Here is an 18,371-nt window from a genome sequence, read left to right as displayed (position 1 = left end):
TAAAATGAAGTTTATCAGAACTGGCAGGATTGCTGTTCAAGAGTACAAGGGGGCAGGTTACAATTGGCATAGCTGCTTACAATAGCAAATAGGGCAGGTGTAGTTGTTGCTTTTTGGTGTTGAGACCTAGATTTGAAAACCTCTCTCCGCGCGTCATTTCTTTGTAAAAAAAAGTTTGTTTACTGGTTATTAGGTTAAATGTTGTACTAGTTGCAAAGGTGAGATTCAGTGTGGTGTACTGGATAGAATTTCAGATCAGGGAGGCTCTTTTACAGAGTCTGATCCTTCCAATATTAATTGCTCAAGTGGTGCCAACTGTCTCGATAGATACCTGTTTTACTATTTTCCAGTTTGTGATGAAAGCATGCATTGGGCTTCAAAGGTGCTTCCTCTCAGCGCCCGTCAGTTGCACTAGCTGTCGGAACTGGCTGGACAGTGAGGAGTGGGCAGTAGGAGAAGGGGGGAGGGTTGGAGACGGATTTGTAATAAGGGATCAGTGATCTGGGGGAGCTTGTGACAGCCAGGACTGGAGTCAGAGTCAGGACTGGAGAGGGAAAAACAAGTGCAGGAGGAGTGAGAGAGAGGTCAGGCTGGTCAAGGGTTGCCTTTTCCTAACTTGTAAGTGTACTTTTGACAATAAAGACTCAATTCCTCACTCTGGCCATTCCTTGCCCGACAGCGCCATGGCACTAGCTCAGCCAGTTTTATCCAAGTGCTTACCTGCCCCAGGGGGCCCACTTGAATTAAATATTGGGGTGCCCAAATAAGCGCCGTCCCACATAATTGATCACAAAACAGCACATGCACACCACTTCAATGGCAATGCCCATCAACTTGGGGGGGAGCAGCCCCCTCAAATATTTTATTGGGGGGCCAAAAGGACCCTGGCCCCTAGGAGTTGGCTCCTACACCTGCCCCACACCTGATATGTCCCCATCCCCCATAACATTAAAATGGCCTTTGGGGTTTTCAATCTAGAAAACATCAACAGATGCTGAAGTACGAATATTTGAGCAGTGTATTGCTGAAGAAGACCATCTATTTAAAGCCCAGGAACACTACAGAGAGGAAGTAGACAACTTGATACGTTTGACTCAGATCAAGGCTGATGAGAGGGAGCAAAAATCAAAGGATTTTTTGAAATCCCAGGTAAGAGGAATCCAACAGATGACTAGTTTGATGCATCCAATATTAGTACCTGCCTGGATTTGCTAGAGGCCTGTCATCGTCAGCTTTTATCTGCCGCTTCTAGCGTCAATACTTGAAGAATTAGAAAATGGCACAAAACACACTTTCAAATCCAAACCGGTGGCAAGGCTATATTTACCTGTGATACAATTATTATTCTTCCCCTTCTGCACCCACATCCCATGGGAAGTCGCAAGAATTAGGACTGCATTGTGAAGCTGGGTAAGTTGATTTTTCTTCCAGTGCCTGCTCCTACCAAGATGTTGCTGGTTTGAATGGGTGTTATTTATTAGTGGGGTTTACACTTTGTGGGTGGGAAATACCTTTTTGAAGGAACGGCATGCTTATGAGTAGTCTTTGTCTAAGTCTTTTTTCAGAAATGCCTTTGCAACGCTTCCAATTACCAGTCTGTTCACTACTATTTCTGTTGCAGGTACGGCTGCATAATGTTAAAGCAGATATAAAAACAAAAGACTTTGAAGTAAGGGAACATATGAAAAAGCAAAAAGCAATTCAGAGACAGTAAGGAAATTTTGGCAAAGGATTTGATGAAGTGCCTTCTATAGCAGGAGATAGTTAATGCATTAAAACAAGTAACATTTTCCCCTGTAATATTTTTGGTTTGTAGAATGAAAGAATTTGCTAAAATGTATGACATTGTGCGACATGAGAGAAACAAACTGGTCAACCTTTTGCATTGTGCTCGCCAAAAAACAAATGAAATTAAAGAGAGAGTCAAAATGCTAGATAATGAAAAGGAAATCTTAAGGACCAATGCTGTGATCAAAGAGAGGTGAGCACCCACTTAATAATTTATCTGAAGGACAATCATCCTTGTTGTGCTCTAGAACTGGCTTTTATTTCTCACTAGGTGGCAAATTATCATTTCTATTTTTATATTTGTTACCTTATTTCATTCTTGATGTCATGCAGAAACAAACTTATGTGCATGTGTCAATTGCTGGATTCAGTGCTGCAGGCACAAAGCATACACATTCAAATGGCGTGCGGTGAATTTTTTCATAGGAAACAATTAGGGCCAGAGGCGCCAGCTTGCGAAGGTCATTGGGGGTGGCAATGTCGTGATGCCCTGGCATTGCGTGTGTGAGCTTTGTGCCTTCCTGCCTAAGCCAGACAGTCTGGGAGTTGCCTAAGTCTAGATTCAACCTCATGTTTTTTATGCTGCGTGTAGGCCTCTGATGTAAAATCCATAAATAAACATAATAAATACAATTCATCTTCTCTCAGAAGATTAGCTGGCTATTATTCATTATACATATTTATTTTATTTCTACGTATTTCATTTCATTTCCCAATCGTCTATTGATAGGGAAGATGAATTTGTAGAAATTTCAGAGAAATACTACTAAAAATAATAACAATGCTTAATATTAATATAATGTTCTTCAGTCTTTCACATATGCTACATAAGTAATCCTCAAGAAATCAGGACTGATTGTGCTGTCTAAGGTCATCTAAAATTGTAACTCTGTTTCATTCTCCATTTTATCTTCATTTATTTTCCTCCCATTCAGAAAATTGCAAAAATACCAAATGAAACATGCAAGTAACATTTCAGTCAAAGACAGCATCCAGTGTGATGTTTGCAAAGTTCATCAAACACTCGTGGAGATGAAAGAAAAGCGAGAGCAGCAGCTGATGGACGTTGAAAGACTCACCAACTTGCTCACTCGTATTGAGGATGAAATGGTTCAGTTGCGAAAGAAATATGAAAAGGCCGTCCAGCTTCGAAATGAGAGGTAGGGAGCACAGCAAACGTCAAACACTTTGTAGGTTTGCTAGTATTTCATTTGAATGATAACTTCTTTTGTGGTTATTAATATTGTGGATATGAAAGCAAACAGATAATTAAAAACCGACTCTTGAAATAAAAATTGTCCACTCCAAAAATATGGTTCAAAAGCTTTACTAACAGAACTTGTTCTAAAACAGATACTCAAAACAATTGTGCGACATCCAAATAGTAGCATAATATCATGTGCTTGTCCAAGCACAGGTACAGCATCTTAGAAATATATAACTGTGCTAAATTAGAACTGAAAGCAGCTCTGTCTCTCCCACAGCCTGCCTTCCAGCCCGAGGCTGTGTTATCTTAGAAAGAGAATAATTAGCACAAATCCTTCTTTCTTTCAACAAAATAGAGATTTGCAACTGAATACCCTTCTCATGTGATCTAAGTTAAAAACATGACAGAGCTGCAGAGATACATCAACAGCTAATAATGAACTTTTTAGGTACTCAGAGAGCTTACTTGGCTTCAGTGGACTTTTCCAATGTTAAACCTTGAGCAATACACATACGGAGTTATTTTACATTTCAGTGTACAATTAAACAGTTATACTTAACAACTTGCAGGTTGCTCAGTCCTCTGTTCCTAATTAGTTTGCTTTCTTACATGGCGGTTATATTTTGCTTGTAAGACTAAAATTTTGAATTGTCCTTTGATTATATTGCTAAAACCACTGAGGCAGTCATTATGGAGCTCCAAACCAAGACTGATACTCAAAATAATAAGCTGAAATTAGTATCCTCCTTCCTCTTCCTTATTATCACTAACCAAGTTTAGGCCTCAGTCCTTTTCTCTCTCCCATCTTCTTCCCAGCACATCTTGCCCAAGACCCTCTTTCCCTGTCACCTCACACCCAGTTACCATGGCAACCTTCTGTCTGCCCAGGCCCAAGATTCCTCTTAGTTGGGCCACCAACCCCTTTTGTCATGTTAACGCCTCTATCCCAGGTGAGGCCCTGGCTTGGGAAGGAAGCTTAGCCTACATTTCCCCCCTGGCCTGCAATCTTCTCTTCAATACTCCAAGTAATAAAAATCCTACCATTTATTAACTTCTAGGGTTTCGGGGTCCCCCCCCTAATCTGTAACAAACACCATGCTTCCTGGATGGACGAGGTGAATAAATTATGTACTTTACAACCTGCCTATTAAGTCTTCACTTTGGGTTCCTTGTAGTGGAGTTCTGCTCATAGAGCGTGAAGAAGAAGTGTGCATTTTTTACGAAAAAATAAATATTCAGGAAATGATGAGTCGAAATGGTGATACGGAGATTAATGTGATGGATGAAAAGATCCGCTTTCTAAAGCTGAAGCTCACGGAGAAAAAGAGGCAGATTGAGTTGTCCCTGAGAACCCTGCCATTGAAAAGAGGTCTAGATGCAGATCTGGTCGTCCTGCAGATTCAGGTAGGTGCGATAAGAAATATTACCTTTCCATAACCGGATTTCTTATTTTAAGGGGAGAGGAAAGAAAGTCAGGACTATGGAAATGTGAGGTCACTGCAGGCAACTGTAGTCGGCCTGTGGTGGAGAACTTTCCATTTTACTGTACAATACTCCTAAATGGCATTAGACCTGATGCAGGAGGCTCCTGGGCCTACAAAATAAGGTCTTAGGATGCTCAAGCGCTATGCTGGGAGACAGGACCAGGCAGCCATCAATACAATTTTGCACACCTGGAAGTGATGGTGCATGATGACAGCTATGCCAGTGTGTAGAATGGGCTTATTTAGCAATGGACCTCCTGCTGCACTGCTGGCCTGCTGCTGTTATACAAATTAAAGCCCCAAGTCTGCTACGGGGAAAAGATGTTCCATGTTGATGTGCGGCTGCTTCCATTTATTCCGGGGGGGAATGGCTACCCCTATGGACTCATGGGCATATACAGTGTCCCTGGAAAGGAAAAGACCAAGGCAAATAGGAGTGGGTGAAGGACCTCATGGGGCTCTGGTGGTGCCATAGCAAGGAAGGAGTTGTTGAGATCTCCCACCACCACCATACCACCCTTCCCCAACCCTTGCTTTAAGAAGCAGGTCGATGGGTCAACTGTTAGCCACCCCTTCACTGCAAGAACCAGCACATCCTTCCCTTTATGTCTAGGCTTATTAATTTCAGTGCTGGAAATAGCAATATGCAATATTTTGAGATGACTACGGAAGCCCCTGCTATGTGCTGAGCAGGCGCTAACAGCTACTATCCAAAGACACTCACCTGTGGTTATAAGCCTCAGATAATAAGTGGGGATGCACAGTTGTCATAAAGTGACAGGAGATAATATGAGGGAGGTTCCTTTACTCTTAGGGGTGTTATGTCCTGTCTTCCTGAGATAATTTAACTTTTGACCTTAAGAGCAAACAGCATTCCCCCCACACCCCACCGTCATAACAGTTTCTGTTCATTCTAATTTGGGCATTTTCACTTTTGACATGTGGCTGCTATTCTGTTCACAGTAGAATAACACTGAGTTACAGCTCTGGGCTCCACTCATTTTGAGAAATTAGTTTCTCCACATCCCCCGAGGAATGCATAAACAATTTGGACAGCCAGAAAAATGACTGAAAAAAATAGGCTGTTTGGAGGGGGAAGAATCGCACTCAACAATTTGGATACCCAGATGAACAGATTGGCATGAGCTAGGTAGGGTAAATGGCAGGATAGTTGCTCTGTTGGGGATGTCATGGAATCAAGGCAGCTTCTGCGAGGGCAGCAGAACTAGCAGGATCAGGACCAGCTGCATATTTCAGGAAGCTCTGGGACGCAGGTGGCTCAAGGACCAAATTTGTGTTATTTTGCTCGTCCATTGTTTGCATTGTTTCTTTTAGGAGAAAAGGTGGGGTAGAAACTTGATAAGCAAATCAGCAGGACAGCTGAGAAGGCAGGGTAGACTGGAGACAAATATCTCACATATGCCTCAGGGTCAGGAGAGACTGTGTTGTTGGCCAGAGGGGTGAATGGCTGAAATTCATATGTTGATTCAAAAGCTAAGTATTTGGTTGCAGTTTCTAGCGACATTTGTAGGTATGGTTACAGAGCAAGGCCATAACTTTAAACACAACTTAGGTCAGTCATACTGAACACAGTGGGACTTCCTGCTGAAAGATACACAGTATGTGTTTACAAAGTCAGTACAACAATATGGTCGCTACGGATAGTGAAAAACATCTTCAGGGTTAGATGGCATTTTGATAAAGCCTTTGCACAATGCATTGTGGTTTTCCTGTACTGTGCTATAACTTGTTGTGGAACTGGCGAGTTTCCACTCTCATCAACCACAGTAGGGAGGAGTCTTTAGTATAAAGATGATTACTTCATATACAGCACCACAACCAAGCCCTGGCTTGCGACTACCATTTAATAATAGCCAAAGTGACAAAACAAGCAACTAGCACATTTCATGCTACTTCTCTGGACATTTAAGAGAGCAAACAAGTGACCAACATAAATCGTTTGGAGAAGACTTGCTGAAGACTATCATGGAAAGCTCTCCCATTACAAAATGGCAGGAGGCCTGTAGAAGTGTCATGCGAAGGGGTGTTGTGGGCTCTGCAGAGTCCTGCCCTACATCCTCAGAGTGGTGCTGACATGAAGATACACTCAATAGCTTGTCCACAGACTAAGGCTAGTGTAAAATTAGCCAGCACTGCAGCAATGAACCACCAGAAGGGGGAGCATTCTGCTGCTGCTGACTTACGATTAGGGCAAGTATCCCTATGGCTGGTGTCTTCCATTCATTTGAATGGCACTACATAGGAAGATGGGAGAAATTCGATTGAGTTCACATTTAAAGGCAAACGTACCTAAATTCACACTTTCCAAAATAATACACAAACCAAATCACAGCCATCATTTGAAATTCACATTTCTCTGAATTTTGCAATGTAAAGTAATGGTGCATAAAACTCTATACAGTAGTGAAAGCAACCTACAAAAATGCATTATATCAGGGGAAATTGCTTTGCAAAAGTGTGCCTTTTAAGATAAATTTGCATTAAAATGCTGGGCTTTAAAAAATAAATTGCTAACTGATGTGGGAATGTGGAGAACTGAATTTAAGAGTGGAAAAACTAGAAACTGAGAGAAACCAAAATGGTGGGATTTGTCCATCCCTCATCCCTACTTGTACAGCAATGGCTCATGGTAGATCATATAAAGAGAGGGGTACATTTTGTATAGTGCTGAGCTGCCTACATGACTGCTCAAGGGAACACTCCCCGCATCCTGTTATTTATGAGGTACGGTGGTGGTTTTGTTTTTTAAATAAAAAATTCATTTCAGAGCACACATGCTGATGTTCTGGTGTTGATTAACAAGCATTTCTCTGTTTCCAGAAATTTCACAATCTAACCCAAGTTTTAATGTGTTAGATTATAATGTATTAGAGAACGTGTTATTGGGAGGGGCAGTTTTACCTTGTTTTTGTGCATCAAAGTGCCCCCACCCCTTTTAAAAGTTCTTTTAGTGTATTAAAGAAACCAAAACCTTCCTTTTTCCTGTGTTGCAACTTGACTTCTGAGAACAGAAAGGACTGGATGGTTCAGCTTTGTAAGAGGGGGGGAAAAGAACTCGACAGAGTGAATCACCTGCTGATTGTCCATTTCAGATCAGCAGATGTTTCTATTCCACAGAATAGGGACTTTTGTGTGTGTGTGGAAATGGAAGTGTAACAGTGCTGAGTTTGGTTTCCCTGGAATAGAGATAGATAGATAGATGATAGATAACAATTATGGGAGAGTTACCAAACCTATTTGTCACTCTTCTCTCTTTCTCTCTCAGTTTTCTCAATGCAAGGACAAGATTAAAAGCCTGGAAAAACTGTTTATAGACCCCAGTGGACAAAACAGAACAAGAGCACTACCAGGGAAGGACCTCACTCTAGAAGAGTTGTACCAAAAAATAGATGAGGTAATCACACCATTTGTATGTCCATGAGACTATTGCGGACAAGTGACCATGTTTCATTGTTAACTTGAAGTTGATTGAGAAGGGACATCTTTGAGCAGAGCCAGACAATGTGAAAAACAGGTTTCTGCTAAAAACAGCATCCTAATGTTGCCATCTCCCCAGTGCGCTCTATGTAAAAACACTTCATTCTATGTTCTGAAATTGTCACAAGTCCTTTACCCCACCCTACCAGCCAGTGATGTTGAACACCAATGGAGAAATGTGCAGCATCACTTATGCCAAGTGACATGGAATAAGTCATGCTACATATTGTGGAGGGTAGAGGCAAGAACTCACTCGCGGATGAAGAGTTTGGATTTGATATCCCGCCTTTCACTCCCCTTCAGGAGTCTCAAAGCGGCTAACAATCTCCTTTCCCTTCCTCCCCCACAACAAACACTCTGTGAGGTGAGTGGGGCTGAGAGACTTCAAAGAAGTGTGACTGGCCCAAGGTCACCCAGCAGCTGCATGTGGAGGAACGGAGACACGAACCCGGTTCCCCAGATTAGGTGACTACCGCTCTTAACCACTACACCACACTGGCTCTCATTGGGATGCCCTTCACAATAACTGGTTATTGTTTGATTAATTTTATTAAATTTATATACCACCCTTCATCCAAGTATCGCAGGGAGTTTACAGTCAGAAGAGCAAATTTAATTTTTAATTCAGATAATTGAAACCCATGAAATTCTCCTGAACCACTGCCAACCAACCCTGAAACACTCTTTTATTTTAGAATATATAATGCATAATCAACTTTATAAAATGGATTTTTGTAGACTTCGTCCCTGATGATTAATTGTATACATTAATGAATCTGTTTACACTATAGTTAGAAATAAAGTTGACACAAAAAGAAGAGAGATTGCTTGAGAAGGACTTTATCTTTGAGCAAGTTGCCCGGCTGACGGACAAAATACATGCCAAGGCTGAAAACGGCAAGGAGGACACATTAATATTGGCAAAAAAGGTAAAGTCATCCACTATCCAGTTCAGATACAGATATCCACATATTTCAACAGCCTTCAGCATGTCTGTTGGTTGCTTAAATGGGAGTGGTTACATTTTCTTATTCCAAAATCCAGGTGATTTAACCTCCAATGACTTCTATCTTATTCCTAAGAAATTCTATGAACACAGAATTGTGAGCTGCATATATTGATTTCAATAGATTGAGATTGAAATTGCAACATTAACTCGCATCCAGTTGTAATATGAACAGAATTCAAATCCACATCCTTGTCCACATTCTGATGCAGCTAGATTTGCGTAAATACCTTGAGTTGTAAAGGAGTCCTAGTATAAAATTATTTCTCTAGAGAACAGTGTGGCTCCATATTATTTTTTACCAGATTGTGCCTAAGCACACAGAAGGGTTAACAAAGCAATCTTATGTACACAGATGGGGAAAACATGGAGTGGCTTTTTCTCTCTTTTTTTGGCCAGGGCAGAAAGTTGGAGTGACAGACTTTCCGGGCCCCTCCCCTGGTCAGCCATTGTTGTTTTTAATGTTTTTATAGGAGGGGAAATAAAGTATGCTACTCAAGGGGTGACACAGCTTGTTGGCCTTCCTGGGGACATGTTAGAGTAGCTGGGGACCTTTGGATCCTGCAGCCGTCTGACATGCTCTCAAGATGGATCATTTTCAGGTGCTTCAGATGAGACAGCAGCAGAGCTTCCTGGCTGCTTTGGGGAACTGGGTATATCATTGCGCTTTTGCTGCTCATTTCAGATGAATGGACTACAAGAGAAAATAAAAAGTACAACCCAAAAAATGATGGCTCTTATTGCAGAGCTGTCTATGAAACAAGCACACGCCATTAAGCTGCAGCAAGAAATGAGAGACAAAGAACAGTTTTTAATGACCATCACCTCCAGGTTGGAAAAAGGGCTCCCGCTTCCTAAGGATGTAGAGACTGAGTGGTTAAAGGTGTTGCGCGATGAAGAAGTGTATAAAGCAGCAATGGAAGCCAAAGCAAAAGTGAGTTTCTGCCGGGATACTGCTCTTTGCAAGCTCATTTTGTGTTTTCTCCAATGTGAATTTAAAAAGAGGTTTCGGTAACTTTTTGACATGGACTTCTAGGTGGTAGTCAAAGGCCTATGTTGCATTGGTAGCACCATTCTGACAGAATCTCTACTTGGCTGCATCTTGTAGCCCTTCAGATCCTTAAGCAGCTCTTCAGAGCGGGTCTGCCCAAGAATATCCCACTTTAGACAAGGTACCTAAGAGATCGTTTGGTGTTGCTACAGCTCAGGTTTATCATCTAAAGTAATTGTTATAGACAGTGCAGGAGGTGCAGGAACTCCCAACTTTTTCTGACTGACAACCCTACGTTGTTGAGCTTCTTTCAGGAGGACACAAAAGTTGTTGAACTTTTTCTGGGGAGCTTCCGAAAACACGCGGCACGTTGCCTCCTTTAACGAGCTTCTTTTGGAAGAGAAGCAAAGCGCCGAAAACGCGCACCACGCCAACTCCCAATCCATCTCAGTTCCTCCACCCGGAAAACGTGCTTTCTGCCTGCAACACAAGGATGATGATGGACACAGATAGGGTCTGCCGGAACGCTCTGGAGAGATGCCAGAAATAAGTTCTGGAGCGTTCAGGCTGAAAAAATGCTCTGGTTATAGCATCTCAGTAATAAGAGAATAGCGAGGAGAGAGCCCAAGTGCTGTTGAAGCTGGCAACTCAATGTATAACTTGTGGAGTGAGACTACAGCCAGATATATTCTCTCAGAAGAACAGGCTCTTGCAATCTGGTGGCCTCTAGATTTTAGAATTTCTACTCCCATCAGTCTCTGCTAGGACAGCCATGGAAGACAGCTGTGGAACTTATCAGCCTTGATATTCATATTATTATCATTGCTGAACCCAGATATCAGAGCCATGGCGCTAGACAGGCTCCTTAACTGAAGCTTGGGGCCAAGCTAGACATAATGTAGATGATTTGTGATAAGGACAGGTACTGTATTGACAATCTTTTTCCTCTGCAGTACTAACAGTAGCTTAGAGGAAGGTGACAAATTAGGTTGGAGAAAACAATGCCATGGAAAAGAGCTAAGCTTTCCCCTCCCCATTCAATTCAGCAGCCAGAACAATGAAAAAATGCACAATAGTACAACCTGCTTGATATCCTTGATATCTTACCTATCTGTGCTCTTGTCTACAATAATTCTACTGTTGAAGCACACTAAAGTGCAAAATTTTATTCCATGTGAACCAATACACAGAAATCCTCCCAAAATTCACACTTCTCCAAATTTTGCAATTCAGCCAGGTAATGTGTATGAAAATGCATTAGGGAAAATAGCTTAGTAAAATGTGTATGTTGGGGGGGGGGATTTGCACTTAAATGCTGATTAATTTTCATAAGGACCTTGATTAAGAAACAACAAAAAATGATGTGGAATTGTGGAGAACTGAACTTCAGATGGGAAAAACGAGAAACCAAAAAATGACAGATTTGCTTATGCTTGGTGCACACTAATGTCCTGGTTCTTTTGAAATATATAGCACTCATAACAGCTGTTTTAATTAATAGCCTGCATTTAACCAGTTAAAAATTCTGTTTTTACAGCGTGCTACAGAAGAGGAACAATATTCCTTACCAACTTCTGTATTCACCACAGCCGAGCAACGTCCCAATGCCTACATCCCAGATGATGAAAATGTTCTCCCTCTGCCACGGCCCTACGGCGCACTGGCTCCTTTCAAACCAGGCGAGCCTAGTGCAAATATGAGGCATATAAGGAAGCCGATTGTAAAGCCAATTGAAGTCTAAAGAGACAGAACCTTGCAGAAGTTATAATTCAGGGCCTACTCTTATGTTCAGAGTCAGAACTCCCTACAATGTCATAACAGATCACACAGTGTTGTTGACAAACATTCCCTAGTGTCACGCAACACTTAATGAATGGTGTTGTACAGTAAGGGGTTGGCAAATTGTACCCTCTTAAGTATTTTTTATTTAAAAAACTATAAAGCAGATTTCCCCATATATTTGTGTTGCAAAAAAATCTATATTTTAAATAATCACAAGTAGTAAATTAGACATAGATCATCATCAGTACAATCCTCTTACCTGTATGCAGTTAGTTTCCAAACATTTAAGGCAGTATTTGGAAATGTTTGGAGGCTGCCAAGTAGTTTGGTAGCTTTATCTCCCATACTTTATACAATCGGTTATTAACATTTACTATCTGTGCCTTCTTGTTTTCTGCAGATGTATGAAGTACTCTTTCAATGCACAAATAAAAGTAACTGTGAAATAAAATGAGGTGGTTGTGCTTATTTAAATTTGTGATTACATTCCTTCCTCTTAAAAGGCAAAGAATATGGTTTGGTAACTTTAGATATCTGCATTATAGTAGGAAGCAAGCATTACCACAAAAATAGGAAAGGAGTAAATTCTTGCACTTAGATAAACAAAACCCGGTATGTTTTCTAGGGTGTGCACCAACCACAGTAATCTGTTTGGCACTTTGTAAGGCAAACTACCTTAGTTGGAGGAGATTTATTGGTTGCCTGATTTAATTGGTCCACCCAAGTCTACTTCATTTACCTTCCCCCATTCACTATTTTGGGAGTGGTTTTAAAAAGATTTCACTTAACCCCCCACCCCAATGTTTTGCCAGCAGACATGTTTTGAAGATTGCAGACATGACAGAGGCGTCCCTGCCTGAGTAACAAAGCTGCTGATTTGTGTAGACAAGTAAGATGAGACACTCCTGTGCTGGGCACTTAAAAGCTTGACCTGTCAAGTCACAATGCATTGCTCCTACTTTCCTCTCCCCATCCTGGCATTTTCTTCAAAAGGGGAGGGGGAGGGAAGGAAGGGGAATAAAAGATCAGGCTAAGTTCAAATTGAAAGCCAGGCGGAATAGCTCTGTCTTACAGGCCCTGTGGAAGGAAGTGAAATCCTGCAGGGCCCTGGTCTCATGGGACAGAGCATTCCACCAGGTCGGAGCCATCACTGAAAAGGCCCTGGCCCTGGTGGAGGATAATCTGACTCTAAACTATGATTATTCATGGATCTTAAGGTCCTCTGCAGGGAATGCCAGGAGAGGCGGTCCTGTAAATACGAGGGCCATAAGCCACAAAGATTAGAGTGTGTTATCAATTACGACTAAACCTGTCGGCCATTAAGGAGAGCCCCCAAATGAGGCACTGGCCCCCTCCCCAACTTCAGACTGCCCTCAGCCAGCCCTGCCTGCCTGTCTTCTTACAGACAAGCAATCCAGAAGGGGACACGGCTGTCAGCTTCCTTTCCCCGAGCCTCAGGGTTGGCATTTTAGACCTCAGGAGGAAGGAGTTAGGCGAGAAAGTAGCATCAGTTGCCTGTGCCTGTCAATGTCCCTGACTCCAGCTACAGTTGTCCTCTCTACCTTCCAGTCCAGCCACCACTGCCCCCTCTTCAGCTGCTGGCGCTTAAGCTAGAGACTTGAGGTGCAATTTTTCAACGTTGTTCCCTCTCCCCCTCCTCCATCCTGGTTAAATTAGAGACACAGTTTCACTTTTCTACAGCTTTTTTTTAAATGTCTGGATTTCTGAGCCAGACAAGACAGGCATTCCCACTTTGATTCATGTTAACCTTGAAGAAGCCCCCGATCCCCTTGAAGTACCCTGTACAATATTTTGCACTCCTCCACTTTCTAGATCTGAATCCCACACATATTTTAATCCTGTTGCATAGTTTGTGACTAATTTCAGTGGGACTACTCTTGCGTATGAAATAACGGGCTTAGGTAGACCATGACATAGTTGGGTACCACCCATTAGGCTTATATAGCAAAACAGTTACCTGTTTAAAATGATGCTCTGACTAAAAATACTTTAGTACCCAGCACTCTGATGGAATAAATTTCAGCTGCAGTTTTTCCACAATTAATTATAGTTCCGTCCTACTGGAATAGGACATTCAGGTATGTAGAGTCTGACTTAAATATGTGGAAGAAGTTTTTGTTCACTATAAGTCAAACACTTAGATAATAGGGGGTTTTTTTGTAGCTGCAAGGAAACTGACATCAGTTTAATGGTATGCCAGCATGTAGGAAACTGAAAATGTTCCTGATTGGAATCCAACTTTTCTATTGCTGTTGCTGTTCACAGCTAAGAAAACAAACAGAGAAGCCTAGTGCTTTACAAAAATAGGTGAGAAGCAAGAGCGAGATGCATGACTTTTTTGATAGCAACTATTTCTTTTCGCACTGATCTACATCTATCAGCAAGAGACACGTTCCAGTCCTACTGATTTAAATGGAAATCACCTCTCACATCAGTATCAACAAGCTTTAATAATGCTTAACTTAAAAGTGGATCATACCCACTGATTGCTAAGGGACAATACAGATATAAATATGCCCCAGTTGAAATTTAGTTGCCTTGCAGAAGTTTCATATGAGTGTAGCAAAATATACAAAAGAAAGATGATATTTTACATAAGCAAGGATATATTAAGTTTCAAAATTATACATTTATTCCCATTATTTACAGAGAGCTATTTTAATCATACTTCCCAAGTTCATAAATTGATCCCCTTATACATCAGTGTACAACAGCTGCCAGTTTCTTTTTGATCTGTTATATAGTTACTCCATATTCAGAATTTACTTGCCAGAATCTGAACTGGAGTAGCAGGCAAATTAAGCAGAAGTTCGTAATTCCATGTCGGTACCTGAAAATCACTGCATTTTGGGCACAGCAACTTTGGCATGTATCCCATTACTAATAATAAGTAGTGACAATGAGAAAGTCATTATACTGAACTCTCTCTAAGTAGTCAGCGGAAGTTTTAGGAAGTTTTTCTCCTGAATCAGTACATGTCACTAGCAGACATAGCAAGGCTGAAATGCAGCTGAGGTAAGAAGGTCGCTTTTGATAAGTTTCACTAAAGACCTAAGAGCACAGTCGTGTGCTTCAGTGCCAACTCTTCCACACATCTTGCGTTCATGTTTTCCTGTGCCACAGAAGTCATCCATCCTAGGAAGGATACAAAGGGTGTGAATTTGAGAGGCTTATAGTTAACGCTGGTGGATACGACTGCGGAAAAAGCACAATTTGTTTTTTAGTACTCCTAAAAAAAACCCACTCATCATACGGCTGGCATATGGGAATCTCATCACATGCAGCACAATGGTTGCTTTTCACGGCAGCAGACACAAAAGAGGAAGGTGAGGTTCTGTAAGTAACCAGTGTGATCTGGAAGGAGCTTCTCAGCAGACACAGTGCCTCATCTGAAATGTGTGAGTTTCATCAGGCACTGATGAATTTTATAAAGCGTTTAAGAAGCGTACCACAATTGTTTTGTTGCTTACCTGCTTTTCCGGTGTATTTATATGTAACCAACATTCAATAAAAATGTGTTTTTTGGAGGAGAGGGGAGGATAATTTTGCCACTAATTAAGGAAGCTGCAAATTGGGCTTAATAATTCTATATTCCAGCAAGGTGCATGTGAACCCCAGAACAACATGGCAATAGCAAGATGAGATGCGTTTTTAAACAATCAAGGAACTTGGGTAGAAAACTGCAGGAGTATAGTTACCTTGACTCTCCACCTCTGACAGCATATTGACCAAGTAGTTAAGCGGAAGAAACTCTATTTGAGGGGACAAACTCTCCATAACTAGCATACTGTACTGTGAAGGAAAATGCATTTTAAGTATTGGATTAATACTAGGAATAACAGTAAAGCCCTTTAACTTCTAAGATTCAATTTATCCAGATCCCCTCATCTCTCTTCCCCGCTTTCCTGCTATGCCATTTAGACTCAGACACTCCTGTCTTCCAAACTTCTGATCTTTTCCAGTGCCACTCAAGCGAATGGAGGTTTGCAAATTTCCATGTGGACAAGAATCACAACAACTTCAAGTTGAGGTTTAATCCCAAGATAGTAAGGTAAAGGTACCCCTGCCCGTACGGGCCAGTCTTGACAGACTCTAGGGTTGTGCGCTCATCTCACTCTATAGGCCGGGGGCCAGCGCTGTCCGCAGACACTTCCGGGTCACGTGGCCAGTGTGACATCGCTGCTCTGGCGAGCCAGAGCCGCACACGGAAACGCCGTTTACCTTCCCGCTAGTAAGCGGTCCCTATTTATCTACTTGCACCCGGGAGTGCTTTCGAACTGCTAGGTTGGCAGGCACTGGGACCGAACAACGGGAGCGCACCCCGCCGCAGGGATTCGAACCGCCGACCTTTCGATCGGCAAGCCCTAGGCGCTGAGGCTTTTACCCACAGCGCCACCCGCGTCCCAAGATACTTACCTGTTTACTGCTGAGTTTCTCAAGCAAGACTTTAACATAGTTCCTTGCAATACTGTTGGTGCTTACAGGGTGATTCCAGAGTTGACTAACCTTACGACCAGTTGCCTATAAGACAAAATAAATTAAGATTAGATATCTAAAGGGCAATGCAGCATTGATCTGTTCCTTTTTGGATGATGATTAATTTACACTGCAGTCCAGTCCTAAACCACATCTACTCAGATATGAGTCACACCAAGTTCAATGCTGTTTACTCCTAAGTAACTGGGGTTAGGACTGCAGCCTTCTTCTGCCCAAATAATAATTATTAATAAACAATAATAGCACAAGCCACAATTTCAGATGTAGGCTTCATGACAGCCATCTTCAAATATCTAAAAGGCTGTCACATGGAAGATGGAGCAAGCTTGTTTTCTCCTGATCGGGAGGGTAGGACACGAACCAGTCGAATCAAGCTACAAGAAATGTAGCTCTAATAGCAAATGACGTGCTTTCTCCACCATAGTGAAAATCCTGCTTGTACAATGTGGTCAACAGCATTCTTTAGACTCCAGAATTCTTCAGCTAGTGCCCAAAAGGTCAAATGCAGCCTAGCAGAGGGTCTGCTTCCATCCCACAAAGCTCTGCCCTGTTAAATGCCAGGTAGCTGCATTCTACTTCTGTTACTTTTTGTATAATGGCCTCTTCCCTACCAATTCACCAATGAAATCATCAGGGCAACCGAATCAAGAGACAAGTGTCAAAAAAGGACAAAAGATTAATGTTCCTAATAAGCTACATACAACGCAAGAGGCAAAGTAATATTAGTTCTGGCTCCAAACCTAAATTAAAGCGTAATTGAAGAGTTCTGACCCTAAGGCTGACGAGGACTTAAGATGCAACACTGCAGCCCCTGAAGGAATGCCATTCAGTTGACTCCTTCCACTCCCTAAAACAAAATGTAGCAAAGACAGAACCAGCTTTGTTTTTGCCATGCGCCAAATAAAGAACCCCTTTCTGTAAGGAAGTTCAATTAGCCCTTCTTGTTTCTTGAAATAGACATGGCAGCCTATAGAAAGGAATGCAAAACTACAAGCCCAAGTTCAGCCAGCATACAAAGTTACAAGCTGACTGGTGGCTGAGCTCAGTGCAGCACTAAGAGCCACCAGAGAGAAGCAAAGTGGTCACAATCTCGTCTTGGTTGTCCACACTAAATCTTGGCTTGACTTAGGTTCAAATGAAGATCCTGTCTCACTAGCTCTGCAGAAGTGAATCAATGGCCAGAGACAACACTGCCTGGCTTTCAGTCCATGCCATTTTAAAACATTTCCCCTGTTAAAAGCTAATTACCAGGACTCAGTGACTCACGCAGTAAGGTGCCAACCTAAGCTATGATAAGCTTTTGACACACATTCTACAAGTGGCCATTTTACAGTTATTCAAAACACTCTCCTCTAAGCCCCACTTCCAAAATTGGTGTTGACCTTTTAATGGAATAAAAGTAGTACGGCTGACTTCATCAATAACACGCATGTTCCCCACAAACAGATTTAATACGAAACAAATAAATCACACAGTCACCTCAGGAAGCCTTATGAGGATACTCAGTTTGAGCTTTTCGTTCTTTTCAGTGTTGTCCAGCTCTGAAAACAAAAGGATACAAGAAAAAGAAAGGGAAAAGGTCACCGACTATACAAATCCTCATTCAGCTACATTTACTCCAAGTGGCACTAACTTAAAAAGTTAATCACATCCTATTCCATTATGCAAGCTTTCCTTTCTTTTTTATTGCCACTCTTACGCAAATTAATAATAATAATAATAATAATAATAATAATAATAATAATAATTTATTTATATCCCACCCTACCCAGCCGAAGCCGGGCTCAGAGCGGCTAACAACAGTAAAGTAATACAGCATTCTAAAATCAATTCATTCTAAAATCAGTTCAAAATCAGATTAATGGCAACCATTGGGCTAGAGTTCTGTGAGGAAATGGAAGCGGGCAGGAAGGGCTGAGCTGCCATCGCCACGGCTGCCTTCCATTTGCTGCACAGAAACAACATATGCCACTGGGAAGAAGTGAAATACAGTGGAACCGCAGTTTTCGAGTGCCTTGGAAGCTGAACGTTTCGGTTTTTGAACACCGAAACCCTGGAAGTGAATGCTTCCGTTTTTGAACACACCTCCGAAGCCTA

General features: G+C 41.8%; 2 protein-coding genes across 5 annotated transcripts in view; one reads left to right on the top strand and one right to left on the bottom strand.

The window, feature by feature from the left end:
• CCDC146 (coiled-coil domain containing 146) overlaps window positions 1-12,207 on the top strand; it is a 65,332-nt gene extending 53,125 nt beyond the window's left edge. The window contains exons 12-20 of the mRNA XM_053406702.1: window positions 979-1,149; window positions 1,622-1,710; window positions 1,817-1,981; window positions 2,724-2,948; window positions 4,171-4,399; window positions 7,766-7,894; window positions 8,769-8,906; window positions 9,669-9,917; window positions 11,512-12,207. Of these exons, the coding sequence (XP_053262677.1) occupies window positions 979-1,149; window positions 1,622-1,710; window positions 1,817-1,981; window positions 2,724-2,948; window positions 4,171-4,399; window positions 7,766-7,894; window positions 8,769-8,906; window positions 9,669-9,917; window positions 11,512-11,715 (1,599 nt within the window). The 3' untranslated portion in view covers window positions 11,716-12,207. The remainder of the gene's footprint in view (window positions 1-978; window positions 1,150-1,621; window positions 1,711-1,816; window positions 1,982-2,723; window positions 2,949-4,170; window positions 4,400-7,765; window positions 7,895-8,768; window positions 8,907-9,668; window positions 9,918-11,511) is intronic.
• The window catches only part of GSAP (gamma-secretase activating protein), a 68,420-nt gene continuing 51,467 nt past the window's right edge, over window positions 1,419-18,371 (bottom strand). For 3 of the 4 annotated variants that reach the window (XM_053406705.1, XM_053406706.1, XM_053406707.1), the window contains 4 exons: window positions 17,754-17,815; window positions 16,194-16,298; window positions 15,476-15,569; window positions 14,209-14,912 (listed from right to left, as the gene is read on the bottom strand). In XM_053406705.1, coding sequence (XP_053262680.1) covers window positions 14,821-14,912; window positions 15,476-15,569; window positions 16,194-16,298; window positions 17,754-17,815 — 353 coding nt within the window. In that variant the 3' untranslated portion in view covers window positions 14,209-14,820. Of the gene's footprint in view, window positions 1,628-14,208; window positions 14,913-15,475; window positions 15,570-16,193; window positions 16,299-17,753; window positions 17,816-18,371 lie in introns of those variants that run through there. The other variant, XM_053406708.1, reaches the window with a different exon arrangement.

The sequence above is a fragment of the Podarcis raffonei genome, chromosome 10 (genome assembly GCF_027172205.1).
Source record: "Podarcis raffonei isolate rPodRaf1 chromosome 10, rPodRaf1.pri, whole genome shotgun sequence".
Classification (NCBI taxonomy): Eukaryota; Metazoa; Chordata; class Lepidosauria; order Squamata; family Lacertidae; genus Podarcis; species Podarcis raffonei.
Note: the sequence above shows the minus strand (reverse complement) of the source record. Positions and strands in the feature narration are given on the sequence as shown.